General features: G+C 40.1%; 2 protein-coding genes across 6 annotated transcripts in view; one reads left to right on the top strand and one right to left on the bottom strand.

Annotated features, from left to right (window-relative positions):
* Positions 1-624: 624 nt before the first annotated feature.
* Positions 625-13,330, bottom strand: PDCD10 (programmed cell death 10). 2 transcript variants are annotated; one of them, XM_075098551.1, is made up of 8 exons: positions 13,172-13,330; positions 6,420-6,634; positions 5,786-5,839; positions 4,302-4,419; positions 3,518-3,644; positions 3,132-3,210; positions 2,738-2,820; positions 625-1,109 (listed from the first exon to the last, which is right to left on the bottom strand). In XM_075098551.1, the coding sequence occupies exons 2-8, from the start codon at positions 6,513-6,515 to the stop codon at positions 1,028-1,030; spliced, it is 639 nt and encodes a 212-aa protein (XP_074954652.1). In that variant the 5' UTR covers positions 6,516-6,634; positions 13,172-13,330; the 3' UTR covers positions 625-1,027. The 2 variants fall into 2 exon arrangements, with proteins under 2 accessions (XP_074954652.1, XP_074954651.1); XM_075098550.1 differs by having other exon boundaries at positions 6,420-6,626; positions 13,172-13,310.
* Positions 13,331-13,397: 67 nt separating this feature from the next.
* SERPINI1 (serpin family I member 1) overlaps positions 13,398-21,556 on the top strand; it is a 54,515-nt gene continuing 46,356 nt past the window's right edge. The window contains exons 1-3 of one of the 4 annotated variants that reach the window (XM_075098548.1): positions 13,426-13,510; positions 16,946-16,997; positions 17,521-17,586. The gene's annotated coding sequence lies outside the window, so the exon portion shown is untranslated. Of the gene's footprint in view, positions 13,541-16,945; positions 16,998-17,520; positions 17,587-21,556 lie in introns of all 4 variants that reach the window. The other 3 variants (XM_075098546.1, XM_075098545.1, XM_075098547.1) reach the window with 3 other exon arrangements.

Genomic DNA, 21,556 nt, shown 5'->3' with positions numbered 1-21,556 from the left:
AATGACAAAATTTTACTGCCCCTCAGCAGTTCTTAACCATCTACATATACAAGATCATTTTTTTTTTCCAAATCAAGGTCTCACATGATTTCAATCCCTGAAATAAAAGCTGCCTTATGGCATGCATAGTATAGACATCACTAGTGCTACCTGGAAGAGCTCAATCTCCTCTCCTCCTCCCTTCCAGAAGGGTATCAATATAAAACCCAGTTATCGTCGTATTTTAAATTTACCCTTCACTGCATAGTGAGCTGTGTATATTTAAAGTAATTCTCTGCTCAAAACCTCAGAGTAGTCTAGGAGTAAAAAACCTGCTAACTCACCACCAACAGAAGATTATGAAAGAAGTGGGATTTAGTTTCTATCAAAAACAAAAGCACGCCTCACTCCTGGGTTGTTTTATTATTTTGCCAAAGACATGTAAATAGAGTTATTCTAGTATTCTGGTCTAGTATTAGATTGCAGCCAAAAATATCAGCTTTAAGGAAAAGCCCTAATTTTATACCTATTTGAACTGCCAGTAGCTTTAAGCACCCAAATAATTTTAATTTTTCCATGTCATGAATGTTCTGCAGTTCTAGGAAGATGAGTTATGCATTGCTGTTCACATACAAAAAGACAGTCTAACAGATGTAAACTATTTATTGAATATTTGCCACCAATATTGTTAAATACATAATCTTGCAGTTTTCAGCTTTCAAGTTAAAATGTCAGAAACAGAACACCAAATATTTACAATTCTTATAAGGAATGTTACATAATGACACGTTAAGGCGTAAATTCTTTTGGCTTATAATTCTGAAAAGAATGATAATAGCAAAAAGTGATGCAAAATCTTCATTGTGAGATTATGATTAAGCTACAATGTTTTACAAAAATATGGTGTAAGATGGCAATAATCTCATTCAAAATCCTGCATTGGGCCCCTCAAGAGGGGCTGATAATTTATACAGTCAAAACTTTAAAATTTACATATAAAGGTACCCTATCCACCATTGAAAAGTACAACTTTCAACATATACAGTTTTCAGGCCACAGTTTTGAAGGTCTGGAGTATCAAGTTGGTTTGATGAATTAGTCGGTTGGCACTTATGAACACATTTATTGCCCTGTTAAAAGAGAAAGATACTGCTTCAGATGTTTTTAGAAACATGTCATTCAATAAATACAGTATTATGTTTGGGCAACTAAAATATACTGGCACTTAGGCTCCGCAAATTGGAAGCATGTTGATGTTTTACCATATCGTGACCTACCTGAAGCTTACCGCTGGCAGACAGACTTACTTGCATAGCTAATCCTAGAAAGACTATGCTTATTGGCAGGAACTTAAAGCCTTTGGGCTCTCATCGTCTTCTTAATCATTTTATTCTGGGGTTTCAGCTAACTAAGAAAAAGTGCAGCAGATGATCATTAAATGCCTGTTCATTTACTCTCCTTGTAATTTCAGAACTTGCAACTCTTTCCTCCAGAAATACTAAGCATGTGTGCATATGGAGGCAACATACTACTGTAGTTACCTTTTTGCTGAGAAAGAGGTGTGGGGTCAGCGAGTTTTCCAGCTCAGTAGCAATGCCTGTGAGCATGACTTTTGTTTAGTGCTGTCACTTTCTGGTGGAAGCAGGGTATCTTATTCAACATGCAGTTCAGATTTAAATTCTGATTCCACAAGGATAGGAAATACCAGCCTTCCCTGGGATTTCTTGCAATACTGATAATACCCAACACACTTAATGCTTATGCCCAAAATACACAGCACAGCATTCACTTCACATAGGGTTCAACCAAAGCTGGACTCTTTCAGCGGGGTTGGGGTACGTGCACAACACATCCAACCCTTTCCCCAGGTTTCCAAATAGTTTGACTGAGACGGTGTAGACCTAGCTAATGGGAAAACTTATCTATATATCTGTGCAGTAATCAAAAAGCACCAAGGACTAAGTTTCCCATTTTGGTATCACAACCAAATTTAGCCCCAGTTTCAGGAAGGTAGTATTCACAGCTGGTCTCAAAACTTCTCTTTCCTTTAGTAACACACCATGCCCTGGGTTCTCTTAGTCTTCGCCAAGCTCAGCAAGAGCAGACATAAAAGTTAGTTCTCATCTTTAAAACGGAGGCACGTAGAACACTTTGGCACTGTGAAAATCTGAGGGGGATGCACTCATCCTCCCGAACAGTCACTACAGTGAAGTATACAAGAACAGTGACTTCAAAACCCAAGGTAGAAACCTGAAAAAAGCATCAGTTTGAGGGCTAAAATTTTCAAATATAAAAGATTAATCAGCTGAGTAATTCCAAATACTGTGAAGCACTATAAAGGAGCCATGGGGCAGGACAATAAAAGTGTAAATCCAAGAAAACACTGCACAGATGTTTAGTGTTTGCAATGGTATTTCAAATATGTAGATTACTTTTTTCAATAAAGCATTCATAAATTTTTTGTCACTGAGAAAAAGCCACACAAGGACAAGAAATTTAACTTCACGTATTCAAACTCAAAGCTAATACTGCCCGTGGGTGTTGTACAGTGGTGCACTTAACAGACTTCCCTTTCCTCAAAAGCATTACAAAACGAACAGACGTATTTTAAAGCAGCCACGACGGTCTGGGGACACAGGTGAGGAAAAAAGTTAGGAACTCCTGAAGAAGGTAGCTTACGCCCAAAAGCTTGTCTTATTTTCCCATTAGTCAACATGACCTTTCATTACGTAAAATGTTAGTACAAAGACATACTTACTTTCCATCTTTAAAATAGGTTTTCAGAGTATCACTGAAACTTTTGGAGTATTTTACAAACTCTTTCTTTTGGTGCTCAAGTGCCTAAGGAACAAAAACACCAGGAGCAGAGTTTTAGTTCACAGATTGCTGGATACAGTCAGAATCTTGATGTGAAACTTAAGATTGGCTAACATTAGGTAGGTATAGGAATTTTCTTTTTTCTTTTTTTTAGATAGCATGCAGAGAGATCGCCCTCCTCCTATAAAACTGCTTGCTAAGACCTACCATACAACAATCCTGTTGTTAAAGTATGTCATTGACCAGTTAAGCTCTCCTATCCATCCTTTGATCAAAAGGATATGCTTCCTCTTATACTATGAAAAATCTTGTATAAAAAGAGTTATTGCACATACCCGCCGATTCTGGTATTGGTATTTCTTGAAGACATTATTTACTGTGTCAAGAAGTTCCTTTATTGCACTCGCGATGTCCCTGTTTGGCAATAAAAAGATAGTTGTAATATCCTCAAGCTATCCTAGGTAAATCTACTAGTCAAACACTTGTTAAAACAGTCTGTACAGAACAAGTGTCAGACAGGCTGTGGCAAGTTAAATTCGGTCTAGCAACATGGGGCTCTTGTTAAAAATCCTCAACTCAGTCTGCTCATTTTTAAGTAAGGATCAGGCTCCTTCCCCATGGGAACAGTGTTGCCAGCGTCTCCTACAGCATTTGAACGTTCAGATTTAAATAAAAAGTTTGACCCCTCAGTCTGCAAAAGAATACATCATACAGGACTTACTTGATTGTCTGAAGAAATCTCACTCTGTCATTGATCTCATCAGGAATCTTACTAAGAATCTGTTTAAGTGCTCGTGCCTTTTCATTAAGATCTTGGAATTCTGGTTCTGGTCTTTCAATCATATACTCTAACAAGAACATGTTGAGAAATACCATTAGCTTTTCCTCAAGTCTCTAGCGACAGCTAAAAACACTATGTCACTAAATGCCGCAGTACTGCCGTGTTACATTTGAAGGTGAACAGCACAAAATTGGCCATGACCAGAAAACTGCAGTGAATACACTCTGCATCAATGGAAACAGTGCAACAATAATCTTTATTATTGCAAGTTGGAAGAAAGCGCCCATCTTACTTTATTCAAGTGAGACACTGGAGACACTACGCTAATCCAATGCGGTACTGAAATAACTTAAAGCCTGCTGTATGCTCCCCTTCTCTGATAGGGGATAGGGGATACTGCTTTTAATGTGAAGCAGGGAAAAGGAAGGCGAGTATTATACTCCATATATGTTTTCCTCTAGTAGTTAGCATTGCAAGAGGTGAACTATGCACCCCCATAAACATAGTTGTAAACATTCATTTTCTTTCTCTTAGGAGTCACGTATGTTTTTTAGGGAGATTTAACTTCTCCAAAAGAGGTACTCAGGAAATACAAATATTCTTCTACTGTGCTAAAAAAAACTACTAAGAAACAAATAACCTCTTCTGAAAATAGGCATAGAGAAATGCATGTTCCTAGTTAACAGTGTAATTAAAAATACACTTATTCAACATAAGAGATTACCTTCTACATCATCAGCTGCCATACGCAGAAGAGACTCTGTGAAGTTCACATCCACACTTTTTTTCTCCAGAATTTTCATAATGATGTCCTGTGTAAGACCTGGATTTTCTTTTTCAGCCTGCATGGCAAAGAAAATTTTTATTCTTGAATACGCAAGACCTGAGTATCGCCAGCACAAAGGCAGATTTTCATGTAGCTTACTTCATATACTGCAGAACTTTGCTAGCAACTTTAGAAGTCTAATGGCTTTAAACTAGTAGATTACATTGAAAATCATTCTTCCACTACAACATCCATTTTTCTCAGATTACACCAGTGATTTTGTATACACAACTTTTCCAATCAGCCCCTTCCACTCATTTCAATTTGAATAAGAAAGTTTTTCATCAAATTCTATATTCTGTTATGTTTCCATAAATACTAAGCTTTGAGACAAAGACATTGTATCCCCTGGGATTTAATTCACTCAGACACAGGTGCTACTCCCCCATCTTCCGCATGACATTTTATAAATGTGCCTCTTTTGAATCACATCATATGCTCAAACAAGATCTTGGAATTGCTTTTTCAGAAAAAAAAACAAACAATAAACAACTTTTGATTGATGACATATCCAAGTAAAGTTAAGCTAGACTAACATGGGAGATATTCACACTACCTGTGCTGCTATCAAAGAATTATGCTGTGTTGAATAAGAACGAGGGTGTGTGATTTTTTTTAGCTAGCGCTATCATTTTCACCGATATCTCAGTTTTTACATTATTTGCGTTCAGCCTAGCTCCTTACCACCAGTCATAAAAATGTTTAACCTGTACAAGCTCTAGTCGAGACTGTCTAGGTCCAGTTAGATTTAAGTATAGAAACAGGGAAGTATTACTTCGTTGCATAGCTCACCTGATAAGATATGACATGCCTACAATTATTTTTGTTTAAAAGAATTTCAAAAGATCATCACTTCAGTGAAGCGGTATAAAGGAATATCTGTATTTTCATTCTTTAGGAATATAATAGAAAAGTTAGAATAATCTTTTTTCCCCCCATTTACTGCTGGATGCAAATACAAACATTGACCGTATACTCATCCACAAAAGAAATCCCATTACCATTCACTATGTAAGCCATTTTCAAGGCCTCCTATGTGCCTATTTCTCATGAGCACCTGACCTACAGTCTTGCCATATTTAGACTAAGTTTATTACCTTCACTGACTGACTCCTCGTTTAACCTTTTGTACTACATGGACAAGACAAGAGTCTGTTTAAAATCGCTCAGTATGCTTGTATCATTCAGATTTGCACTCATAACACTTGCAGTTTCAAGCTTACAGTCCATGCAATTGTCCACCTTATTTTTATGTTTAGACTACTGATCAAGGACGCAGTCCTTAAACACAAAGACACATGGAAACAAGAGCTGACTCTTTAGCTTCATCATATATGGTCTACCTTTTAAGCAATCATTCTTCAATACAAGTTATTTCTCACCTTAATAAAAGCTGCTCTCAGTGTTTGAGCTGCAGACAGATTTACTCTTTCTAGCTGCAACAGAAGTTTAGAATTATTAGCAATTCCAACATTATCAGAACAAAACAAGTCAAGTACAGACAGAAGCATTCATATTACTGGTCTCATTTCAGGGAGAGGTACCGTACAGTTTAATCCCAAAGGAAAGACTTCCCCCCAGAATAAAAACCTAAAAAACACACACATCACTGGACATATTTTGCATTTATCCAGCCAACAGAAGACTGACAGAAGCTTTTGAGAACATCTTGACCACCTCTGATACTCACAGAAAAACAAATATCCTATTAAATTATAGCCATTAGCAGTAAAATTAAAATGTATCAAGCGGGTACATGTTCAGCTGTACATTACTTCCTGGCATAGAATGCCAGACCTAGCATTTTTATTGAAATCTTCTGTAAAAGGTAAGAAAAAAGATCAGGGCCAAGGCAACTTTGATGAGCATCAAATGGAATGAAAGGTAAAACAATACAGAGAAAGAAGATGGCATTAGACACGAAGCTTTCCCAATCAAGACGAGCAACCTGTTGCTGTGATCTTATTTCCCCAATGTAAAAGGGATTACTACATTCTAAAGCAAAACGTAGCTTACCTCATTAAAGACAGGGTACATAACAGCATAGAGAGGCATGGAAACCATAGAAGTGGTCTCTGCTTCATTCTTCATCTCTTCCATTGTCATCCTCATTCAAAGACCCACTTCTCAAGGAAAACACTATAGAAGCAAAAAACTCCTCATTCACTGAAATGTTTCTTCTTTTTCCTCGTTGTGCAAGAATACTTGAAGAACTTGAAAAATCTATTGTCCTTAGGTTGTGTGAGAAAAAAAGAAAAAAGAAAAACCAAACACAATTGTGAATGCTCACAACCGACAGGTTCTACAAATGAAAAGGCACTGAACAACATTAGTTTGTTACTGCCTAGAAACGAGGAATTACTTATGACATGAGTTAATATGGAAAGACTACTTCAGGTAACATCAAAATCCTAACTGAAATCTATTAAGTGAACAGATATTTTAAAGAGTAAGGTACTATGTTTTACTGAAGTTCTTATGGAATGAATTTTCTTGAAAGAAGTGTGTTTATTTGATATGTATTACAAAAATCTTGCCACCACTCGTAAGCAGCAGCCTAAGATTCCTGAAAATTCACAGATATATAAAGCTTGAAAAGCATTACATGCTGTAAACCCAACCCCATACAGATGCGTTATGACGATTAACATTAAGACTATCTATAAATACTCCATACTTTTGCATATGCATTGAGCTGTGATTCTGATGGAGATCAGTGCCTACTTTCTACCTATTTGAATTCCAAATACTACATCTTTGTTTTTATATGAGCAGAAGTCTTAAGTCATCTTTCCACTCGGGGTGTGTCAACAGCTATGTTAACTCAATGGAAAATTATTGTTCCAGTAACTGAACCTAGGTTTTGGAAGTTCTCCACCCAGTCCAGCTCATCATATCCAACACAGAGTGAGCATTGCTCAGACCCTGAAGTCATGTGGAAAAGAAAAAAGGTCACCCTACAGTTCATACAGAGTCTTTGTTACAGCCTGCTCTATCTTCTCTCTATAAGATTCTTTAAAATTTTTTATATAACACAACCATGTTTAAAGACCTAAAGTCTAAGTTCAGAATAAAGATACAGAGAAGGAGATTAGCAGTTTTAATTTTTAAATTTGCTTGGAGCATTTAGTGCACTAGAGGAGGAGTTTTCCTCCTAACAAGCTTCAGACATCAGGCATTTATATGTTTGTGTACTGATTTTATTGCTATGTTATTAAGAAGTGAAAAAAAAAATTTTTAGGAAACAGCAGAAGCTACTACAGTAATCAATATCACTACCCAATGGTTTGAACAGGTTAAAAAATACCAAGATATTTCCTCAGGCTATATTCCTCATTATGGTCTTCACTGGCTGAAAACCTTCAAGCTGTTTAAAGAGAAGACGAGATATTCTTTTTTGCCCAGGGCATTTATATAGTAGCTTAGCTATGATTATACAAGTTAAATTTATTATTGATTATAGTAAGCACTTGGATGACTACAAATATCATGCGTTCCTCATCTGAGCATGTGATTAGGCAGTATGAACATACTCAAAAGTGTGTGTGTGTAGCAAACAAACAAAAACAACAAAAAAGAACCACGAAAACAAGCGAAGAACTGGTCTCACTACAGAAACAACCAACATATAAAACATGGTTTGAAGAAAGCTTAAACCTGAATATAGTAACAAGCAGCAGCTCTGTTTTCTTTGTTGAAGAACAAGCCTTCTGACATGGACTATTTATTGCAAAATCTAGTCTTCGTTTCTCTTGCTGGTTCAACCCTTCACCATGACATGAGCAGATTCCTATAGCCACAGGATAGGATGACTAAGTGTTTAAAAAGGGGTCTGTATGAATAAGGTGTGTCCACATGGATGGAACTGCAAAATTCAGGACTCTCACAGTTTTATCACCTACCCATAGATATTTTACAGCTGTGTAGAACATGGAATGATACATGTGAATATTCATAATTCCTCAAAAAGTTGAATACCTCTAAAGAACTTGTCTCAGAGTTACATAAATTCATGCAAGGTCTACTCACATGGGGGGGGAAGGAACTTGCCTGAACAAGTTTTCACTCACAACTGCAAGTACAAGCTGTCCCATTTATTATACATGCATATTCCCTGCACTAAAGACTCTGATACGTAAAGGGCTGAGTGGATGGAGAGCTGTTTGTTTTACTCTTTAACTCTGTGTTTCTGGAAGTTCAGTAAAAATATATACTCATGTACGACACTACCCTAAGAAGCACGACTGAAAACAGCATTCGCAGATTAACTTACTGCAAGTTTTTATCTAGAGTACTGTATTCTCAACACAGTAAGTTTTTAAAACAGGTAAATCAAGTCATTGAACATTGTTCTAGTCTACCCAAAAGATTTTTGATCATAGGAAGAAGGGCAAAGGACAAAATAACCATTAGATTTAATTACTTTGGTTTTATGGGTTAGCAGTATCCACAAAGAAGGAGAAATACTAACAGAAGTGATGGATTTTTATGATGATGAAAACCTATTACACTGTGGACTACCATGAACAATTCATTTTCTCCTGAAGAGCCATAAGCTATCATTACTAATTCACGGTGAAGTGGATATAGTATATACAAACATACAGTTAAACCCCCCATATAAAAGCAATTATACACCACCTATTATCTCTTTACCAGAGACTGACACTCTTCAAACAAAATACATCACCTTGGATTTATATTAACACAAAGGATACAAGTGTTGCAACTGAAGACAAGAGGTAGATTTACATATACACACACAAGACATACATAAGAACATCAAATACTTTTGTTGCCAACATATGAAAAGAAGCATATTCAATATACCACTCTGGTTGTTCCTTATTCTAGAAATCTTCCCATTTTCCAGAAGATAAAACACTAGGTAGTGTCATGCTGTCATGCAAGTATCTGACTGCTGCTCTTGCCACACTATTTATCTTTGTGGCTAGGGATCAACTTCTTCACATCATTCAGCTGTAACTTCGATGCACTGCAGTCTTTGCTTGTGTTAAATAGCAGGGATAAAAATCTTCACAGCCCCCCCATTTATTTGCATTACAGAAAGACAGTTTGTCATAGCTGCACTAAACCTCATAGAGATTTCTTTGAAGGAGGTCTCAGTCCTGATTATGGACCAAATCCCCACAACTACTGAAGTTTCTGTTATTTAGGTAAATTATTAGAAAGTCCACTAGCCTTCAGAATGGCCTGGCTACAGCCAAAGTTCAATGAACATTATCATGCAGCAACTAGGAGCTTCCAGGATTTCTTCAGGTATGCAATCTGAAGCAGCCACCTGCATAGCTGCCAAGCTTTATGGCAATGCTGTCTTGTAAAAGCTTAACTTCAGCTCACTACAATCTCAAGAGAGTCTTATCTGAGATGAGTTTACCCTAGTTTCACCTGCCAATTGGTTTATTACGATCTGAAAAAAAGGAATAAGACTCCATGAGAAGGTGATTTATTAGAACAGCACCATGTAGTCACATGGTTTAGAAAATCCTGGCAAAGTGCTGCAAGATGCAAAAAAAAGGTGTTAGCTGGCAAAGTTGTTAATTGGTCTGAGGGGGAAGACAAGGAGGAGATAGTAGGATATGCTGTCTGGAACAGACAGACTGCCAAATATTACTCTGCAGGCAAGCCTGATCTTTTTTGTTACAGTGATCCCACAGATTCAAATCTGTATACATGTAATTAGAAGTTACGCTTCATGCTACATCATCAGATGAAATCAACCATCATGTTACAGAATGATGTAGGGGATTTAAAGAGAATTTGAGAACTGTGCTAAGACGCCAGCTAACACAATACTGCTGCTCAGTCTTACACCATCAAACACATCAAGCCGTATTACAAGAGATACAATAGTAGAGTCTATTCTGTGTCAACACAGAATATATACTTTCACTGTCAGTATAAATCTTACTTTCTAACCTTTAAGTTCTAGCACTGAAATATTATCCCAGCTTTTCAGCAAACACTGAGAGAACTGGTACATTTTACATGAGGAACAATTTTGGGAGGATTCTTTGGTAAATCTACTTCCCCACATCCATCCAATGGGATTTTAAATCATTCAACTGAACTTTATCAGAGGAGAAAAAACGAAAAAAAAACTACATTAAGATAAACTTCCTGTAAGCTGTAAGCCAAAAAAGGGTAAATAGCAAAAAAACACAAAACACACCACACCTCCAAAAACATGCAACTACTGTTATCAATATCTAAGGTGATAATTTGCTTTCTCTAATCCGTGTCATTTACTGACAGACTTCTGGTCACACACTAAAATCAAGTAGCAGAACTGCAGAGCTGCTTAATAAGAATATCACCATCACAGAGCGCCATAATCTTCTCTAAACCCACATCTGCTCATCAGCCAGAATGAAAAGAAGCAAGGTACCCATGAAAGAAAGGTGTATGCTTAACACTATCTTCTGAAAGTGCATTTAAAAAGAAGAGAGGAGAGTCTTGTGATTACAACTTGTAAAGAGTTTTAAAACAACAGAAACATTAGGTATCAGTTGGTGGGATTTCAGTCTTCAGTTGTGTCATCAACAGATCTACGTATACACTGATTTTGTCTCCATCCCCTTCTCCAGGCTCCATCTATCTTAGATCTGGAAAACTTAAGCACCTAGACATTAATATCCTTTTTCAGAAGAGTACTAAAGAGGAACAAGGACTGAGGCAGTCATCTACCAGAATGATTATTTCAACGGTTGGCTTCTAGCAAAAAATTACAGCTCTAATCCTGCTAGAAAAGGCTATCCTTACTGCCAAGAAGTTCTGCTTCGCTTCTTTCAGTGGGTATTCAAGAGGAGGTTTTACTTTTAATATGATCTGAGACCCCTGAGTTACCAGAAAAAATAATTTAAGTTCAGAAAGAAAGAGTGAGGGAAGGGAAGTAGCAGCACATATTCTCTCCCGAATTCAGAGGCCAAGAGCTTTGCTCCTATTTGTAAGACCAACATGCATGGGAGGAGGGAGTTTGGGTAATTTACTAATTACAGTTGCAAATTTTACAGAAGAAAAAAAAATGCAGAGTATGCTCTTTTAACTATAGGCACATCCCATGCATGCTTGGAAACGAAGTCTCCCTTATTAACGGTCACTTAAAAGAAAAACAAACCAACCCACTCCTTTTCCTTGTCAGCCAGTAACTTACCTGCCAGCTCTGTATTTCAATTATAAGCTGTAATTATTTCCCATTGTGTAACGCAGACTATATAGTACAAAGCTTAAAGGTTTTGTGCTTCAGATACAGAACTACTTTCCTTCTTTTTAAAACTGAAGCCATTGGAATTGGCATACAGATCAACGGCTATGGTAATCTCTGTATTTTAAAATCAGTAGATAACAAGAAACTTAAGGACGACACTCTACTATACTGATTCCCTATTCTGTTAACTCTTACACGCAGCAGTTTCACTGAAGAGCTAACAAAAGGAATGCTGCCAGAAAATAGCATTGAAGTTTTAAAAGTATCTCTAAAAGCCTCTTGCTAGAATAGATACACACTTTTCAAACATCTCCACACGCATATAATAGCCACTTACAGTTGAATTCACTCTGACAAAGCATAACTGCTTATGCATTCGATTATTTTAAAGGCGATTAGTATGACTGATTCAGAAATCACACGAACTCACAATAAACCCAAGATGTCTCTTTTCAGAATCCTATCAACTTAAAACGAAATCCAAGCCTGCTCTGAAGTCAGGCTTAAAATTAGCTCGCATACTTTTGCAATCTAAAACTTGAAAATGGAAGCGATTTAGTCCGTCCTAGTACACCCAGCTTTTGCGCCTGCCTACCACATGCGAAAATGTGGGTCCTCCTGGAGCATGCCCCAGTTTCACTAGTTATAATATATAATAATTCTAATATTGCTAAGTGAAACAGGCCGTGGTTGTTAGCGCATACAACCACAACACCATACCCCTATTTCTCAAGTTCTTTTTGGGAATATGAAAGCAACGTTACTGACACATAAGACAGTTTCAAACATACAAATAAATTCTGTCAAGTAAACAAATACCAGAGGGCAATCGGTTCCTCTGATAACCGGAACAGCGCAAACCCGGCCCAAGGCTTCAGCCCTCTCCCAGCGCCCCACTACGTGTAAGCTACAGGGAAGGAACCAAACTCACCAGTTAAGTGAGGAGCTTAACGGGACCCCCGGGCACCGACAAACCCCCGACTGCCCGCTCACCGAGAGGAGCACAGCCCGGGGACCCGCCAGCTCGGATGGAAGGCGCCCTGATGCCCTTCTCTCCCTCTCCCCCCGGCCCAGGCACCGGCCGGGCCGGTGGCGCCGGCGGCAGCCGCTTGACACGGCTCCGCTCCAACGTTAGGGCGGGCTAAAAATAATAGACATCCGGGCCTAGGCTTGCCGGGCCCGGCCGCCCTAGGGTGAGAGGAAGCCGGTGACCCGCCCGCCGGGGCCTGACCCTCTCCTCAGGAGAGGAAGGGAAAGGACCCCGTCCACCCCTGCCCACACGGCGAGGCCCGAGGCCGCGCTCACCGGCAGCGGGAGCCACCGGGCGGTCCCACTGCTCCGCCGCCCCTCGGCCGGGCCCCAATGCTAGAAAGAGTTTTACGCTTCTAACGCAGCGCAGCCCCAAAAGGCGAGCCAGGCCTTGCGCAAACACACTACCGGACACCCCCTCCCCCCTCCACCCCACCCACCCCCAATGCGCTCGTTCCTCCACGGGGATAAGCTGGGAAAGGAAGAACAACGGCAATGCCCTACACCTCACCTCCCCCAACCCACGGAGCTCTCGAGTGGGCTTCGCCACCCCGCCGGAAGCGCCCGGGAGGAGGAAACGTCCGCCGCTGTTACCGCACACCAGGCGTTGTCCGGAACTAACCGGCAGCCGCGCGGGCCGCTGGGGTTTGTAGTCTCGCCACCTGGGACTACAAACCCCACAATGCCGCGCGGAGAGGCGGAGGCGCAAGCTACCAATCGGAGCGCGGGGGCCGGCGGGGGGGCGGAGCCTCGGCGGGGCGGGGCGGGGCGGTGAGGCTTAGCCGGGCGCTGGCGGCGGTGGGGGCACACCCGCGGTGGAGTGCGGAGCGGTGGTACCGGCAGCCGGCCGGTGAGTACGCTCCTCCCCTCGCTGCTGGCTGTGCGTGCGCGGGGCGGTGGCTCCGGTTTATGTTTTAGGTTTGGTTTTTTTTTTTAAGCGAAGCTTTGCCTGGTGTTTCGGCACGACTGTCCGCGTGTGGTGGTGGGGGCTGAGGGGGCTCGCGGCGGGTGGGAAGGTGGCGCGCGGCGTTCCGTTAGCGCCTGAGGGGAGGGAGAGAGGCTGCGGCTGCCGCGGCGGCGAGAGGAGGCGTTTGGGGACAGGGCGCTTCCCCCTGCGGCGGGAGAACTTGAGGGAGGGGCGGAAAGCAAACCCCGGACCCCCTCACGGGCTCGGGCAGCCTTTGTCTCCCCGCCCGCCGACCGCCGTGGGAGGGAACCGCTCCCGCCGCCGCCCTCAGCCCCCCTCCGGCCGCCGCGCTTCACCGCCAGCACTTTGTTTTCAAGTTAATGCTGTGGTAAATGCTGCAGCAAGAGTTCTTAACGAGCTGTCCGAGCCGGAGGAGGTGATGTCCTGTAGGTTAGGGTGGCTTTTCTGGTCGGCACCTACCCGGAGCTGGGCTTCTGAAACCCCTTTTCTGAGGGGCTTCTCTGGTGTGTGGCACGCTTGTGCTGTCAGTCTGGTCAGTGCTCTGCACTGAGCAACTCCTACGTGTATATCGAGTGCTTTGGCTGTTAAAAAAAAATAATGAAGCACTCTTGTGCGTTGTTTGTCGCGGTAATTGTGTTACTGGAAAGCTTTAAGACTTAAATTTTTACCTGATATTTAAAATTAACTCTATTGTTGAAGTGCTGCTCAGTTTTGGATTTGTTCCTGCATTTGTAATGCACCCGTATGAAAGCTTGCCTTCTGTTTTTTTTTTTAATACCGATTAGTGTTACCAAATACTAACGAGACACATGAGCTCCGATGCAAACAGGTGAAAGAATAGGTAAATTATTACGCTTGTCAAGCGTTGGCTGTAACTTCTTGCAGTGCTGAGATGGCAAAGTGGGAAGACTTTGATGTCCGTCTGGGAACAGACGGATCGTGTGCCCATATCCATGGGTGTTACCTGTCCTCATCACCTTCAAGTAGGTGAGCAAGAAAGCTGGAAGGAGAAAAAAGCACCTGGATCCTTGTATTTGTGTGCAGAATTTTCTGTTCTAAAAACCAATTTGTTTTAATCAGCTCTATGTATGATCAAATATTCCACACATCTCGGTATTAAACAACTACTTAAAACCTGCCTGGTGTGTATAAATTGCGTATTATTAATCACCTCCTCTCTCTGATTCCCCAGTTCATGGCTTATCATTTTTGATGTGATCAGTACTTTAGTCTGATAGAAAATGATGGTGTTCCGCATAGGTGAGAGATGTTTACCAAAATGCCACAGCATGGATTGAACCAAATGCATGTCTGTGGTATTTTATCCTTACAGTGAAAATGGTATGTTTTAAGGTACAGCTGCAAAGCTGCAGTCTTACTGGTGCTGATACTTAAGATAGAATCTGCTATCTCCCTCCATCAATTTTGTGACACTTCTCTGGTTTTGGGTTTTTTTTGTTTTAAGCAGTGAGGTCTTGGACCAGATTCATACTTTCCTATTTTTATGTCCATTGTGTGTTTTTCAGTATTGTTGTGGCTTGATTGAGTGTGATGAGGAGTAATTGTCAAGGGAGGGGAGGGAGGAGGAATGGTGGTTGGCTTTTTAAGGTGTGGGTTACCTACAGAATTACGTAGGGCAACTTAAAAGGTAATGCAAGGTGAAGGCTTAAGTTTGCTGTTAAATGCAGTCATGAGTTCCAAAATTTATCTCCACAAGACTTGACTGTCTTATGTGCTCACATTGTTGAGTTTGAGATTGAGTGATTTGTTCACACGTGTGTGAAAGTATTGATGTTGTCGCTCATCTACTTTCACGTTTGTTGTAGAAGGCACACAATATTCTGTGTGTCTGTTGGCCTACTGAATGCCTTAGCTGCAGTGCTGCCAGCTCAAGGTGATTTCCAAAAAATGGGCTGAGACTAATGCATTTCTGAGCTGCCAGGTGACTGGTGTGGTATGTTTCTGTGCTTGTTCTTAAAACTCGGCTCTCTTGCTACCTCCTCCCATCTTTTCCTCTCATATGGAAGAATGGATATCTGTTCATACGTAGCCTAGTGGAGTTCTGGGAGCGTGTGCCTGTGAACACTACGTTGTTGTGATAACTCTTGAAATTTATTCCATAGATGTGTCATGTTTATGCGTAGTTTAATTCAATTTATAATCTTATGTATCACAAAATGTAGAAGTGGAGAGGAGTTAGTACTGGTAGGATTCTTCACATCAAGATCTAGCTACTCTCAGCACTTTAAAGTCCTTTTCAACTAACTTATCTAATGTTTTTTTTCTCAAAATCTCAAATTAGTGTGTTAGTTGCTCATCACCCGTGAAGACACTTTTGTCATGGCTGAACGCTTTTTAAAATTATTTCTGACAGTCCATGTTCTGTGTCGCCAATACGTTATGTCTTCGTAAATATAGGGTGCATCTGTCCTATACTCAGCCTTTAGGCTGTCCTCATCTTCATTATGTTGGGTGTTCAAAATAATGTTAAAATTTGGTGTGTAAACGTGGCTTTAAAAGTTAAGGCCTGATTTTCTTTATTTTATGTATACTTGCATATCTCTGATATAGTTGGTATCTCTGGTTACATGTCAGTATAATGGGCCAATGATAGGGAAAGATGTCCATACAGTCAACTGCGATTAGTGATGACTTTGTATTTTTCCTGAACTACATGAAAGGTCAGAGTAGTTAAATTTGGAAATATCTTTAAAAATTTTTTGTTTTTAATTAGTGTCTTTTGAGTGCTGCTAGTCTTGTGAACTGGATGACAAAAGGTTAGCAGAAATTGGGGTAGAAATAATGTAACGTGCATTCCTGCAGGAGGAAAGGAAATATTTTCTGAATAGTGAATGATTCTGATGTTCTTGATGGAACAACACGTTTTCTTTAAATTTCTTTGAGAAATTGTGCTGGAGATACCGAAGCTATCCACTTCAAGACAAACAAAATAAGGGTAAAGTTTTGGACTTATTTCCCTCTGTATTTTGTATTTAAAGCAGTACAAAATGACAGGGATGTAAGTAAACTCCATCAATCGCATTAGGAATATATCTTCTGTTATAGTGTAAATAGCTTATGACAGTCATTAGGAAGGGGTTTATGTGGAGAAAGTCTGTGAGAATATAAATAGGATGAATGCCTGTATGAAATATCTTCGATTTCCCGACTTCACTGAAAGAATGCCACATTGTCTTTTTTCATTTTCCCTCCACAAAAATCTATTTCTAAAAAGGTAATTACATATTGCACTAAACGTAAATGTAGATAAGACAATCTGTGTTTTGCTAATAAGTGAAGCTACACTACACTGTGTTATTTTAAAACTAAAAGCTCCAATTTCTTTTTCTCTATTAGTCTTGTGCACATTCTGCTGCTTGTTGATCCCTCAGCCTGGCCAAAATCAGAGGTACGTGTCGGAAGTTGTCCGATGACTCCGCATTTAAAAGCAGCGAACCCTCCCTGCCGTGTGGTTGCTGCCTGGCTGCGCTCAGCTGTGCAACAGTAGCGTGCTTTTCTGCCTGTGTGTGGTTTTTTGACTGGTTCTGAATAGCATCTTGTTTGGTGGCCTTAATAAAGTATGTATGGTAAAGAATTGTTCTTATGTGGTGTGATTAAAGTATCAACTGTAAGGTCATGTTCTGCTTTGTTTAATATACTTCAAAGCTAATGATTATGAAACCTGCAGACTGTGGCTAATGTGATAAAAGCTGCGTGCGTTATCCGCTTCCTTTTTGGTGTTTGAGAGTCACTGCAAAGCAGCTGTCGCTATGAGATGGGAAAAGAGAAAAATTCATATTGATACAAGCTAATGAGTTAAATATGTGTCTGGCTTCTGGGTGGAATGAGATTTGACCTCCTATGTTGTAAAGGATTTTTGGCTTAGTTGAGTGTTTATTTCTCAAGAATTATCGTAATATTTATTTTTTCAGACCCTGAGACTATTCTTTCAGGAAGAATCAATAATGATAAGTAACATTCTATCTAGAAGAAGAAAGGTAAACGATGTGGTTGTATTCAGTTTTATCTAAATAGCTAGCCTGTTAATTGGAAGGCATCTGTCCACTTATTTATGTACTTGAGCCCTGCAGTCTTTCACCATTACCATTACATCCAAACGAATAATTGCTTGATAATGTAAACTATTTCTAATCTGCTCTGTATGTCTGACAATTCTAAACCCCTGATGATCTGATGGGGCCAGTGGGCAGTTGGCTTCCTCTAGAAAGATCAATTCTGTCAGAATTGAAGCTGAAACTGTGCCATGCGTGCAGTGGGATTTCTTAAATATACAACACCAAGTTAGTTAGGAATGATCTCTCTGAACTTTGGAAGAATTTCAGCTCCTGTGCTCTTCTGTTTTCATCTATTTTTATCATCCATGTTTCTGTATGCACAGCATGTTTGGGGGACTTCCTCATCTGAGAAGAGAGAACAATCATTTCCTTTCTGACTTCTTTGAACAACATATTTAAGGCTTTGTTTTGCTTTTGAAATGCTGACTGAATTCTGGGAATCTTGCTCAGACAGCACAGGAAAGCAAAAGATTTGATTACCTTTTCAATAAGATAATATGCCCAAACATTTGCATTTTGCGTCTGGCGCTTTTTGAGCAGCGATGCCATTGCAGCCCTTGATTCTCCTTGTAGAAGTTTGGGGTAAGCTGGAGAACTTGGACATCTACTTTTCAACACTATTTCTTTAACTGACCTTGGCGTGTCAAGGTAATGTTAGGAGCATGGGTACCTTTGCTAAAGGCAGCCTGTCTGAACTCCTCATGATCACCTAGCTACTGGAGATTGTCTCCTTCCTTGACAGGGTAGCAGGAAGTTGTTTTCCAGTCACCGTTTCTATGTTTGAGGTAATCTTCACTGCCCCAGTTTTCCCGGTACATGTCAGTTATGTAAGTTTACGACATCTTTTTTAATTGGTACACTAAAACTGCCCTTTTCAAATGCTTTTCCTTCCACATTTAAATTAAAGCAGTTCTTGGAGCATTTAACAATGGTGTACTTCACAGAGCAATTTGAGTTCACTGAAGCAACACATGTTTTCTTTCTTGGATATCTTTTTTTTTTTTTTCAAAAGAAAGCGTTTGCTCTAGTTTCTAAACTATTTAAAGCTATTAATCAAAAGCTAAGACAACACAAACAATCTACTGTAATATCGGGTCTTCAACTTGAGGTCCTGCTGGTGTAAAGGAAAGATGGGTAGGTCCCTACCCAAATTGCTGTAAGTGTACGTAAAGCTTGTAGGTGAAGGATAACCTTTTCATCTGCAAAGAGAAATCTGAGAAGTGGGAGGAAGAAGAGAGGGAAGCCAAGTTATTTTTACTGTAAATATGTCAGTTTATTGACTTGTTAATTTCAGGTTTATTCAAAAAAGCAGGGGGAGGAAACAGTAATGTCTGCCAAAAACAAAGTAATCAGTGGGAGTTGAAAGTTGTCTAATGATTCGTACAAGTACTAAAGAGGACTAAACTAGTCTCCTATTAAACTGGATAGGGACTTTTGAAACACTATAGTAATTCTGTTTTGTCTTTAAAAGCACGTGCACTTACATATGGAGAATAAAAACCTTTATTAAAGTAATATTGTTTATTCACAGTAATGTTATAGGCAGCAGGTGTCTTTTATTACTTTTTTTTTAAAGTTTTTTTAAAAAAAAAAAAGCTGACTGCACACTTCCAAAATAAAGGTTCAGGTAACATTTGACAATGCTGATGTTTGAGTTGAAGATGACAGAAGAGATTTTCAGTTTAATGCTTAATGTGCCTGCTATACCTCTGTAGTATGCTGTGAAAAATAACATCTTGTTTCACAACTACATGTGCTATGGACCTTCTTGTCGTCTTGTCCTGTGACTGGCTGTGATGAGTCCAGTCACAGAATTCATGAACACATCCGTTCTCCCAGTTCTCTCTATCCAAAGAAGCTATTAGTGGAGGTCTGCAAACTGAGGAGCTGGGAAGAAGAGGACAGCAGTGCCTGAGGATCTCTTAAGAGAAGTCAAGCAAGGTGTTGAAAAGAACAACCAGCTAGTGCTTACAGTGCAGACATAGGAGATGCAGAGCTGGACCCTTTTAATTCAACACTGTTTTGGTCTTTGGTTGCTATGATCTCACTTTCAGCCTGCAATAATGTTGACGTAAGTATCACAGGATAGGGATTAGCATTGTCCCTAACCGATAGTAGTGAAAGTCTGGAAGGGATGTTTTGCCTTTGCCTTAGGTAATTCTTCTGTCAGAACTTGGCCTTCCCTCTTCATCTGCTTGTCTGTTTTACCAGTCTCCCTCTGTGCCTAGGCCTAACCGTAGAGATCTCCCTCTGTGTGCTCTAATGTTTCCTCTGCTATGCCTGTGGTGCTCTGTGCTCCTGCAGGGTGTGTATACAGACCTCTGCTTTTAACTTCTGAGGGGCATTGCCTGCCTCCTTACTTCTGCCATCTGAAAGTGCCATCACAAGGAAGTGGAACTGTGAGGAGTACTGGCTGTGGCTTTCTTCTTAGAGTAAGCAGGAGTAGTTCTAGTCCTACTAGTTCAAACAGAAGATGCCAGTTTACATGGGGGTGGGATATTTCAGACCACTGTCTTCTTTAAAAAGATTTTTTTTATTTGAAACCAGAGACAAGAGAATGGCTGATGAATAACTTCTTTCCATGTTTCCCCTTGCCCCTCATTAGACAAACTCAGGCGTGTAAAGAGCATCTCTACATACCTATTGGGAATTCAGCATGACATGAGGTAACATTCTTAATAGAAGGATGATGCCTGATGGGACTAAGCAGCCTGAAACAATGTTTGTGGTGCTTTGTAGCTGTAAGTGTTCTCATCCTTCTTCCTGTGGACAGGTTCTGAAGTCTCATGTGCCATGCGTGCCTGAGTGCAGCTCCTTACCTCATAGTCACCTGCATGGTCACTGCTTGCCACAGCCATGCTTGTTCTCAATTTCCTGTAGGAGGGTGCCTTTGATTAGTCTTCCCCAGCATCGCTGAGGCATAGGAGATGTCATGGTAGCACAAAAACCCATGTGGATTTTAGAGGTTTTGGAGTCTCCGCTTGTACTTGGCATCATCTGTAGCTGGCAGTTTCCATCTGCTCTCCCTACTGTGCATGTGTTGAAATACTAAAGAAAGCAGGATATTAGATCTATGAGGAGATACCAAGAAAAACAAATATCAGAAAAACAAGCAAGCAGAAATGTCTAATTATAGGGGATATGGAGCAGCAGAGCATATAGAGAAGATATCCATGAAAGTGAATAAGGAACAAATTGACTGTAAGTAGATTTATTCTGAGGGGATGATATGCGTGAAGCAAAAAAGTGCCACTGGTAATTTTTTATATACAAATGTGAGGGAGGAAAATATACATACAATATCAAAACACAGTAGACTTGTGAATTTGACATAACTGATACCAGGTCTTCACATATGACGTGACAACAAAATACCCTTTAGCTTCAAGAGGACAAGCTTCCACTCAGTCACAGTGAAATAAATTCTTGAAGTGATGGAAGCATGTTTCTCACTGAGAACACTAGCATATCTTGTATGTGGAAGAAAAAGAAAGCAACATCAATTCAAATCTGCATTCAAGAATTGTTACAGGGAGCTGGTCTAATAGGGTATATCGTCTTTACCTGTAGTGAAAGGCCTGTGGAGGCAGATGTATGATAATCTGTGTTCCCACTACTTGTCACTTCAGGATTGGTAGAGACTAACTGAATTGATATTCACCATTCTTTCCTAATCCTTATCTAAGTAACTATCCTATCTTTGAGTTATTATTAATTCCTTAAGAATTGTAGGGCTTTAGAAGAATCCCCAGAAATCTTGTTGAAGTACTAAGAGAGCAAGGACAAAATGAAATTTTTTGCTTTCAAAGGCTCTATGATTGTCCTGGGAACTGAGAGAGAGGGTAGGACCAATGGATAGGATAGTTTTAAAGGAAGAAGGAAAAAAAGCTTT

The sequence above is a fragment of the Phalacrocorax aristotelis genome, chromosome 7, assembly GCF_949628215.1.
Source record: "Phalacrocorax aristotelis chromosome 7, bGulAri2.1, whole genome shotgun sequence".
NCBI classification, from domain to species: Eukaryota; Metazoa; Chordata; class Aves; order Suliformes; family Phalacrocoracidae; genus Phalacrocorax; species Phalacrocorax aristotelis.
Note: the sequence above shows the minus strand (reverse complement) of the source record. Positions and strands in the feature narration are given on the sequence as shown.